Source organism: Dysidea avara, chromosome 9 (genome assembly GCF_963678975.1).
Source record: "Dysidea avara chromosome 9, odDysAvar1.4, whole genome shotgun sequence".
NCBI classification, from domain to species: Eukaryota; Metazoa; Porifera; class Demospongiae; order Dictyoceratida; family Dysideidae; genus Dysidea; species Dysidea avara.
The window spans coordinates 21,010,122-21,021,732 of NC_089280.1; the positions used below are offsets into that span (position 1 = coordinate 21,010,122).

Below are 11,611 nucleotides of genomic sequence, written 5' to 3' on the forward strand. Positions count from 1 at the left end.
ATTACCAGAAAAATGAGACCACCAAAGGCAGGTGGTATTAACAATTCAATAATGCTATATACAATGACATAACATATTGTGTTTTCACATAATGTGGTTTGGTTGTATGGTGTTGACATATGATGTAATAATGATATACTCATTGTTCCCTAAATTACAGACTTTACAAATCAATTCTACTGCTCCCTTTGTATGTAGCTTTTCAGAAATGAAAATACACAATTGGTTAAATTTCTAAAGAATGTACACATAAGCAATGCATGCACTGTCACTTTTACACATTACATAGTACTAGCTGTATGAACATGTTTTTAAAGTCCACACGTGTCGGAATCAAATACAGAATATATGAAGTCATTGCTGAACAAACTGCTAACTTCATAATCTTGATAAGAACCTTGTAAAACTGAATCATTAGGATCATCAAATTCACCAGAAGGGCCTCCCTGTCTGTTTCCAACATAAAGGCAAGGTGACAAGGATAAATCCCAAACTCTTTCATAGAACATGCCAACGAAGGCACGAGACTCTCCATTGCTGGTAGTAACGTTAACAGTGTAATGTGGCCTGGCTGGTGGATCAAGTGGAAAGTTGTCTACATCAATTGGAACATTCCAAAACTGACCTGTAGTCAAGTTAAATAAAGGACATGCTTAAAGTTATTGTTAGAACTTACCAACTAATCCATGTGAGGTTGGCTGAAGATTCACTCCTCTTGCAATTACAAATTTGCTCATCATTTGACCTTGTACATTTTGACAGATAAACCACAACACTAAATCCACATTGCCACAGTTGGGGATGGCAATGCGAACTCTGTTGGTACGTCGGTAAACCCTGATTCCGGCTTTAACATATGATCCTCTGGTAGGTAAAGAATCTCCATCAACGATTGCTGAACAACCATCTTCAAGCCTAGCCTCTATTCTATGGCATACTCCATCTTGATCTATAGCTGTTATACCAATTGCACCAATGATATTTCCAGCCATAGGATTATCCATGGGGATATACAAGGCATTTACTGATGTACATCTATCAGAAACTAAATTGAAACTACTGCCAGCTATGCCGTGAATTTCATAACAAAGATTTGCTCCCTCAAACTCAGGATTTTCATCTATTAGTTGTTGACTGACATGAATGGGTACCTTAAACAAGGGATCTCCAATGATTGTGTCATTAGCATTCATGCCTACATAAAAATTACATTTCTTTAATGATATGAAATGCACACTAATATACGTATGTACATGTTCTGTGCAGTGTCTCACTTACCGCATTCTTTACGTGCTTCATCTCTCAAAAACATGTCAAGAGGTAGAGACCTCCAACTGTTAGTAAATTGTTCAATATCACTTGTGCTTGTTAAGTCTGCTACGGTCATACGATCAGCATATAAGAGGACCCCGTATCTTCCACAAAGGCCACATAGGTCACCGCTGAGTCTTCCTGAAGATGTTTCGATTTCAAGATCAGATGATGTTCGTGTTACTTTAACACCAAGGCTACGCAGGTCAACAACTGTTTCTCCACTATTTTGTGTGATGAATATTTGGTTAGCATATTCTATAGTTAAGCCAGTTTGACCAATAGGGTTACCCAGTCCCATAGCAGTAACAGTAAGGTCTTCAAGAATTACAATCTTTGATTCGTTGTATTTTATTCCAACTCTGGCCAAAAGCAGAGTGTCTTCAGAGTAATCCACGTTAATTGTGAATTCATCAGAATCCATACAAGTAGTCACTATGGTGTGCTCACACACATCTCTGAGCTGATATGATCCAGTTATGCTGAATGGGAAAATGTTCTGATTCTCCATTCGACACACCCTATCCACTGCAGAAACAATTTTTCAATTATGCCAATAGTGTATAGCTATCGAAACACGAAAGTCAATTAAAGGAAAACTGTTTTATAGTGTCAGATTACCAAACTAAATAGAATAGAGCAGCAAAGGAAAAATAATTCTCAGTGTTTGTGCTTTCTTCTACAAGTCAAAAGAAATATGAGTTGAATTGTACTGTAATCACTTAACATATGCATGACCCAATAATTAACGGTTCAGCTGTACTCTGAAATATCAAGCAGTACGGTAGTACTACTGTTTAATAAGTTCCCCCTAGCACCCATCAAAATGCTGCTGTATAAAAACCATCATAGAATTATCATACATGACGAGAAAAGCACTTTTATGGGCAAATTAATCTTACCAATATTGAATTTTTTTAAATTGATTTTTGGTCTTCCTACCTGCCAGCCTGACACAAGACTAGAGTCCAAAAGAACAGCACACAGCCACCATTTCATTCCACAAGGACAAACCCACATGTGACATGTGCCTGTTCAGGTTCCAACAAGTGTCTGCTTTCCGTGCTTTGCCTTCCCTTTATCATCAATTACATGGTCTTCTTCTAATGAAGGCATTACTTCTCTGTATTGATATCTTCTTAGAAGAACATGTTTAGATACCACTAAACTATTTGAAGCAAATTTAATCTCACTCAAATAAACAGCATTATCAAGATACTCTAATAAAGCAGTCACAGCCACACTTGTGTATCATAGCTATACTATATAACATAGCTATACTATAGCTATGTTATATAGTATAGCTATACTATAGTAGCTATAGTAGCTACTATAGCTACTATAGCTACAGTAGCTACTATAGCTACTATATAACATAGCTATACTATACTATATATAGTATAGCTATGTATCATAGCTATACTATATAACAAAGATTAATCAACTAGTGTGATTAAAAATTAAACGAGGGTTCCACAGTGATAAAAAGCAGATAAGATACATGAATGATGGTAGCTATTACAACATAGCTATGTGGGAAAACCCCCACTTTGATTAATGTAGGGATTATCTCATAAGTTATGTATTGTTGTAATAACTACCATTGTTCATATCTCTTGTTTCATTACATTTAATTGGCTGGAATTTTTTAATTGCACTAGTTTTGTTTAAATACTAACAATGAATAACTTACCATCATCATCAGTAATACATACAACTGCCCTATCTGGGTCAGTGACACCAACATCTCCAGATGCTGGCACCACTGTAACAGTAAAGTTTTCTACAGCCTCTGCAATCACATCATTGACTATGTCAATTTCAAAGCATTTCATTGTTTCATCTGGTTGGAATGTGATCATAAAATTAGACACAGCCGTGTAGTCAGATGGAGCTATGTAAAAAAATATATAGTTTTAAATTTATGCTGCCAGTAGTAAAATCATACCAGTAGCTCTGACATTGCTTGAAGAAACGGCAACAGTCACAGCATTGGAAACATCACCCAATTTCTCAAGACACAACTCTACTGGCCCATCTCCTTCTGTTACAAAGTACTTCACTCTCTTAAACGCCACCCGTACTCCTACAAAAAAAATCATGAAGTAGCTAAGGTTTTACTTTTGGTACCAGGCAACTTACCATCATTGTCATTGATTATAATAGGAACTTCATCATCAGGTGTCTCTTCAGGATCTCCTGAAGTTAGCTTACCAGTGAACTCTTCTGGTGGCTCAATATCTTCATCGTCAACTAACGGTACCTCAATGCATTGTATGTTGTCTTCACCATTGCTGCCACGATCGTATGTGATTGTTGCAGAATATCTTGTAAAATCATCAACCACTGTAGTGAAACACGTAGTGCATAAGTTTAGTAGAGGTGTAGCAGCACATATAATCAGCTGGTAATTTTAGTAGTGTAAAAGCCATTCAATATAGCAGTCATATTTTTAATAATACAAAATGCATGACTCTTTCATCTACTGTATAGCTGGTAATTTTCATCATCAAAGGACAGAACTTTCACGACTTTTGCGAGTAATGATAGCTTTGTAAAAGATAATTGTGAAATGTTTGAGGCTATTGTAAAAACGTTTTCTAGACTTTCGTGAATTAAAGAATGCAAAAATTGGATTTTACACAGTTTCACAAAGTTTCATCCCTCAAGTATTTCTGGCTATACAGTATATAGACAGCACTAACCCGTAGCAGGATTGTCAACTGTAGATGAAGAAATAATTGATGTGAATGTTACACTGACAGGGATTTCATTTCTGCCAACTTTTTCCACGCACACCATTGCCATACGGTCAGTCTCATTTCCAATGAATTCAGGTTCGGTGAACTTAAATATCACCTCTATACAAAAAAAAACACAAGCTATGTAACTTTCCATAGCATTATTATGGGAACATACTGTCATTATCCCGAATACAAACACTTATGACTATTGGGGTTCCACCAACACTTGGTACAGCAGATATTTCAAATGTTTCATTATCCTCAGTGATGTCATCCTCCAGAATTGGAATTTCAAAGCAAGCCATAGCTTGATTTGCTGCAAACATGACTAGCACAGTACCCATATCAAAATCTGCTCTTTCTGTGTGTGTAAAAATAGTATGCAGCATGAATAAGGAATCTTTTCACACTTACCAGTAGCAGATATACTGGTGTAATCTATTGAGACTTGTAATGGAAATCGCGTGCTCCCAGTTCTGCGCATGCAAATGATTGCTACTCCTTGTCCTTCATCTACTTTAACACTACTATCATTAGTATATTGTATACCTAAAATGAAAAGGATATATTCAAATTATAAAATTATGTTGGTAATAACCTTCGTCGTCTGTGATTTTCCCAATAGCAGCTGATGGGCTACCTAAATTTACACCAACACTTTGTGAAGCAGCAAGAATACTTAGAGAGATATTAAATGTCTCAGTTTGCTCAAGTACTTCATCATTAGTGATAGGAACAGACACACTCGCTTCTGTGTCACTTGGACCGAATGTAGCCATCAGTGTATTTGGATTAAAGTCACTGCTGCTTGCACTGTCAGGTGTAAACGATACTGTAACAGTGTATTGTGTCCCAGCTGACATAGATGATTCCAGCACAATTGTCATGGATCTATCACTTTCGTTTGCACAATATAGCATTTCCTTAAACCTTACATTTAGGCCTAGATAGAATATGATATAATGATTAAAATGATCTGTTTATTGTATTAACTTACTGTCATTGTCATTAATGATCACCGTAGTTACATTTGGGGTGCCTTCTTTTACACCAATGTCACTAGCCGGATCTGGAACACTTAGTTCAACAATGAATCGTTCAGTGCTTTCAAGTATGTCATCATCATTAATTGGGATATTAATGAATTGCATTGTATCAGTAGCTCCAAATGTGACAGTAGTAGTGACAGGTGTAAAATCATCGACTAGCATATATCACACCATCACAATATTTGATTCCTTGTATTTAGAAATGCTAACCTGTAGCTGTTCCAGTGATTGTCCTAATGTTTATGGTGAAGGAAACACCAGCAGGTCTATTAACTTGAATACCAACCACAGCATTCCCCACACCTTCGCTGACTGGATACATTATTTCCTTGAAACTAACTTCAACCACTATGGAAAAGGAAACAATTCAGTATATTTTTAGTTAAAGAATGCTGCATTTCCTTACTGTCATCGTCTAAAATAGATACCGGAGCCTGGGTCCTGTCTCCACGTGTTACACCAGTGTTGATAGTAGTTGGGGGTAAGGTAAGTATAGTAATAAAACGTTCAGTATTCTCAAGGATTGTATCCGGGTTAGTATCAATTTCTGTACATTGTATCACATCAGTAGGATTAAATGTCACAGTTTTTGGGGTTGGATCATAATCACGGTTTGCTGCAAAAGATAATGAAAAGTAATATTATTAGTTTATAAATATACTAAAGACTTACGATTTGCTTCAATGGGACTAGTGACCACTGGTGTAATAGTGACATCAAATGCTACTGGCGCTGACCCATTCTTTACTACGCATACTCTTCTTACAGTATTTCCCTCTATCACTGAAAAGCTTTCATTGGCAAGTTCAACAGTAACCACTGCAAGGGAGATGATATGCAAATCTGTGTATAAAATCTGGATATGTCTTACCAACACACGATGGCAAAGATTCTGACCATTCTCCATTTTGTTGACATTCCCTTCGATCAGCTCCAACAAGAACATAACCTACATTACAAGTGTGACCCACTACTTCTCCAACACTGAAGTCACTTCCCATAGTATTTCCATTACTAGGCCGACCAGGATTAGGACATACATCAACTATAAGACATTGCAATGTGTAACTATGTACATTTTAAATTGACACTCTTACTTATACAAGATGGAAGATTTCCAGTCTGCCAAACAGGACCTTCAGTTTCTGATAATACACAGGTTTGTGTTCTAGTGCCATTTAGTCGATATCCAGAATTACAAGTGTACGTGACTACACTGTCTTCCATCAAGCCATCTGTAAAGCTCCTTCCTCCATTAACTGGTGTTCCTGGATCCACACACACAACTACAAAAAATACATGTGTACAAATCACTGTTGATTTTGGTATACATACATTTTTCAGGGCAGACAGTGGTTGCAGGAAAGCAAAATAGTTCAGTTGATCTGCTGAATCTGGTTCCGTGGCTTTCGATTACTCTAGAATTAATATCGACGCTACCTCCCCACGCATATAAGAAGTAGCGACACAGATCTAATGTAACATCTTGCTGAATGTCATTCGTAATCTTGCCACGAGAGAAAGTTACTGTGGTGAATCCGTTGGCAAAAGAGGCTGAAGCATCATCAACGTTTTGCACTGTATCTATCACTGGACTTGATTCCCGGTCCTCTGCATACCTTTAAAGTACAATCAACTAATTCACCTGGTAGTGCATATCACAAAAAAAGACTATACCTGTCATCCACAAAGAAGCTACTACCACTGACAGCACCTACTATATTGTCACTACTTGGCTATAAAAATAAATGATGCATGTATATTGATGAGTTAGTTAATAAAATTTTTAACCTTTAGGCTATTTGTAGAAAATCCTATGCCAACCCATCCTTGAGTTTGAGCTGATAATCTAAACACAACTCTGTCACCTCTAGTTCTCCAGTTCACAGAGTACTGGCCATTAATGTTTTCTCCTCCGAAACATGCAGCTATGTATGTATATATATATATATATATGTGTGTGTGTACTAGCATCATGATTGTAAGTTTTTAACTTTACCAAATGCTCTGGTAAGATCAGTGTCTATGCCAATGGCCATAGAAATGGGGCCAACAACATCAGTTGCAAATTCTCTTCTGTCTACAGTTCCATTGGCTTCAATGAACAGAGTGTACCTTCCACTAACTAGATTTTGAAAGACCTGGCCATCAACACCTTTAAAATTTGTATATGAGTTCATGTCCAATCAAATATGTGTAACTTACAATCAACAAATTCTCTGTCATTCAATTTGCACCTGTATGTGGCACTTTTTGAAGATCGAATTTGAACAGCTATCTCCCCAACACCAGTCACTTGCAATTCACCCTCAACAAGCAAAACTAAAAATAGTCCTTGTATGTTGACTATGTACATATTTTATTGCATTTCCATACCTTGTGTAGTGCAAGTCAAGCTTTGGGGTGTTTCCTTGACAGTAGTATCAGCTATTACCGTCACTGGTATTGAATCAGATATGCCGATATTTGTAAAATTGTGTGGGCTTTCACCTGTTATATCAGTTAGGTACACAATGCTTTGCAAAAAGAGATTATTCTTACAGTCTATCGGTGGTCCGTTATTAATTCCACATCTAAATACAGCAGGTTGGTTCGCTGTCAAAAACACCTGGACAGTCCTCCCATTGATTCTATCTCCATGCACAATAGCATAGCATTCTAGTTCTAAATCTCCCTCTGTACAGAGCAATAAATATGTGAGTAAGTGTAATTTGCTATAATAGATTACCATCATCGTCATCTATTTCAATTAATCGCTGTCCAACACTGCCTATTCTCACAGTCTCTTGAAATTGTGGAGGAATGACTATTCTAATCCCAGCAAATTCTGTCCCTTCTATTATACTATCATCAATAGAATTAACAATAACAACTTCATTAGCTCTTTCAGTCGGTAAAAACTCAACAGTTTGATTTATTGACTGGTAATCACTGTCAGCTATAGAAAGACAAAGTGTATTATAGTGACAGAAATGTTTACTTTTCTTGACCTGTTGCATTAATGTCGAATGTTTCTACAATGAATGAAATTGGTATCTCGATATCTGGCGTCGTCAGTGCCAGCCTAATTCGGGCACCTGCTCTTGTTCGTCGACCAGTCTCTTCAAGTAGTAAATTGACATTTCTATCAAACTCAACAAGTGCAACTAAAAAGAATATATAGTAGTCATTTTGTAAAGTTTTCTGTGAGTCTTACTGTCATCATTAACTATGATCACTTCAGCTCTATCTCTGGGACCAAGTATACCACCAGCACTTACAGCTGCTTGTGTTAACTCCAGCTGTAGCGAGTATGTTTCATTTGCTTCAAGGATACTATCATCTGTCACTGATATTTGTACAGTTTTTTCATTAGGATCTCCGGGAGAAAATACCACTATCTGTCGTCCAATGTCATAATCACTCGCTCCTGCAATGTGTAAAACAAATGTATGAACTAACCACGATTAACTTGATACTCACCAGCAGTTCCTGGTTCAGGATGTATGATCACTGTAATATCTCTTAGAGGTTCTCCTTCCTTCACCAGGGTAACAGTATAGACCTCTTCACCTTCCACTACTGAATAACTAATGTTTTTAAACTGGATGGTAACAGCTAAGGTGGTTTAGTGCAAGTAAAAAAGGTTGAAGTTCATATACGATTTCACCTTGAAAAACTTCAAATGCCCTGGTAGCTGATCCCCTTATTACACCATCAATGACAACAACAAATTCAATTGTATGAGATCCAATAGATAATGTACTAGTATCAATTGTATTTGGACCTGTTAGTTAAATTGTGCACAAATTAAGTTTTTATCCAGCATTATGGCAACTTACATGGATCTAATAGTGGCCCTCCATCAATTCGACACTGAACAGAAAAACTTTCACTTGTTGAGTAAGCGAATGTAAGAGTATTCCCAGTGATATTTCGTGTTTCTAACATTCAGTTTAAGTGTGATATGACAATGAAAGACTATCTGTAGTGTACTTACGTGTTATGCTAGTAATTTGTACTACATTTTGTGGAACAGTAATAATACTAGTGATAGATACATTTCTTCCATCAATACTGCTTGTTGCAAAAACCGTGAGAGTGTGCTGACCACTTGACACTCTTGTGTAATTAAACCCTTCAAAACCTATACAGCACAAGTTTGGTGTAACTAGTTAATAAAATTTTCAAATGTTGTACTTACATGGTACGAAGCCTTGACTATCTAGTTGACACTGAAAGGTGGCACTTTCACTGGAAGTTAATGTTGCTAGTGTAAGGAATGTCCCTCGAGATACCCATTGAGCAGAAACATTGAAAATTCTTAATGGACCAAGAATTAATGGTGCACCATTTGGAACTGTTCTCACAGTGACATTGTGTTCACCAACTGGAACACCAGTAAATGTAAAACCATTAGAACCTGCAGCAGAAACACTACAATAACACATATAAATCATTTTACTGAGTTCTCACATGGGACAAATGGGCCATTATCCAATCGACACTCAAAGTCCAGGTTTGCAGGAGCTGTAATACTTACAGTGATTGTAGTCCCGGCATATCTTGCACTTGCACTGAATGATTGTCCTCTGCATCCAGCAATCAGTGTAATAATAATTGCTGCATATAGAATATATTTATATTCATTTTAGATGTAACAGGTGCTAAATATATAGCATAAAAGATTGTGTTATAAATGCATTGAAAAATCCATAAAAGTAATTGTATATCACTCAGCTAAGATTTTGCCTTGGTAGACAAATTAAGTGAACTTACCTAAGCACACTACTTCTCTTACTCCCATGCCTCTGAGGTGCTAACCACTATATCCAGCTCTACACAAAACGCCAACTACTTAACTTTTACCTGGATGCTGGGTACTTATTGAATAATGGTGCACATATATGGCTTCATGGTCCATTATCACTTGATGATGTCTTGAATGATGTGATGTTGAATCCACAAAAATGCTTTAAACTTAACCACTTGGTTTATACAAGGTTACTGGTGTTTAGCACCATCTGGGTGTTGATTCAACAGTCATATACACCCTGCATTGACGTCAGCCATGTGAGAAAGCCTTGGTGACATGATACTTTTAAAACAACCAACTAGATACAAGTCAACCATCATCACCATTATCTTTGACTACTTGAAGTTTGGCGTGGTTGGGTGTGAACTGTGAATATGATTTATGGCAGACACCAAAGTAACAGTTATCATAACTTTCAAATGTAGCCACCTGGTCATTATATACATAGTGGTCAAAGCAGTACTGCCTGTTCTCATTGTATTCCATATTTCAGTACCCAACAGTTATTCAATATACGTATGTTTTTTAAGTATTTATTTTTGTTCTATATTGGACTTTTAAAGTATGGTAGACCCTCAGTACAGAAGAGTCATACATGCTTGTGGGAAGACAATCTATAACTATTATCAGACCATGACAAATCCCTGGCTTCTTGTTAACAGACTGCTTGTTCAATTACTTACACTTATACAAGCTAAGTATGTTAGTATAGACAAAATTAATAACTGAATAACTTCACCCAAACAACTACAGATGGACCAAGGATAATATGACCAGTGGTAAATGTGCTGCCATGGATACACAACTGCAGCACACAGCATGTGGTTTAACAGATGGGTTAGTGTATTATCTTCTTGACTTGTCAATAGATGACTCTTTCAGTCATTCATGTGTAAGTGATTTAAGCCTGATAGATACTATATCTCTTTGGTTTATTATGAATGGCTTTATACAACAAAGTGGCCATATAGTTAGTACCTGTGTTATACATATTCTAGAACAATGGGAGGTCATCACATGAAGGAGGCACACCATAACAATCTATTTACATTAGCTGACATGCCATTTTTTATATCTGCTGATCATGATTTCACATAAAATGAATTATAACTGCCACAGAGATTTAATTTGAACAACAAATAACATTTGGATTTGCTTGTCTGGTTTTATATAATGCAATCCAGGCTATTACATTATGTTATGAAAATTGTTCCCACTAGTAGAGTCACAATTCAGTTAAAATCATCCAATCTATACATCTGATTTTTACAACAGTATTCAGTACGATCTACATCATATCCTATCATACGCAGTAGCTCTACCATGCATTAGTTTCACTAGCTAGCACAAAAGGCTGATGGTTGGTGGTAGACTACTCACACTTGGTTCAATTTTGTTGACTAGACTACCAGTGGTATATTGTACTAGAGAAGATCATAAGTTTCACTGCAGGCACTACCACAGTGTCAAGCTCAGTAGGCTTGTATAAGAAATAAAGGAATGACATCAGTAATACCAAGAGTTAATAATGGGCCTCTCCTATTATTAACTCTTGGTAATACACTAGCAATGATTTCAGATATGTATATATACTGATGTAGTTAGCACTTTATATGGTCTTGTGTGTGCATTACTAGTTTCCAAGAACCCTTTGAGTGTGTAGTTTACAAGATTTGTTTTTTATTGATGCAATGGTCATTAATTTTGAACCA

General features: G+C 36.6%; 1 protein-coding gene across 1 annotated transcript; it reads right to left on the minus strand.

Moving 5' to 3' along the window:
• Positions 1-199: 199 nt before the first annotated feature.
• On the minus strand, positions 200-9,950 carry LOC136266940 (uncharacterized). Its single transcript, XM_066061983.1, has 33 exons — positions 9,863-9,950; positions 9,560-9,706; positions 9,288-9,506; positions 9,084-9,230; positions 8,926-9,027; positions 8,754-8,870; positions 8,567-8,701; positions 8,301-8,513; positions 8,095-8,250; positions 7,833-8,042; positions 7,646-7,780; positions 7,481-7,594; positions 7,310-7,426; positions 7,104-7,259; positions 6,896-7,032; positions 6,782-6,840; positions 6,440-6,723; positions 6,202-6,390; positions 5,976-6,149; positions 5,777-5,923; positions 5,511-5,720; positions 5,315-5,452; positions 5,053-5,259; positions 4,654-4,998; positions 4,470-4,604; positions 4,231-4,416; positions 4,017-4,172; positions 3,454-3,657; positions 3,260-3,397; positions 3,005-3,205; positions 1,279-1,839; positions 677-1,195; positions 200-625 (listed from the first exon to the last, which is right to left on the minus strand). The coding sequence occupies exons 1-33, from the start codon at positions 9,888-9,890 to the stop codon at positions 312-314; spliced, it is 6,300 nt and encodes a 2,099-aa protein (XP_065918055.1). The 5' UTR covers positions 9,891-9,950; the 3' UTR covers positions 200-311.
• Between the last annotated feature and the right edge of the window lie 1,661 nt (positions 9,951-11,611).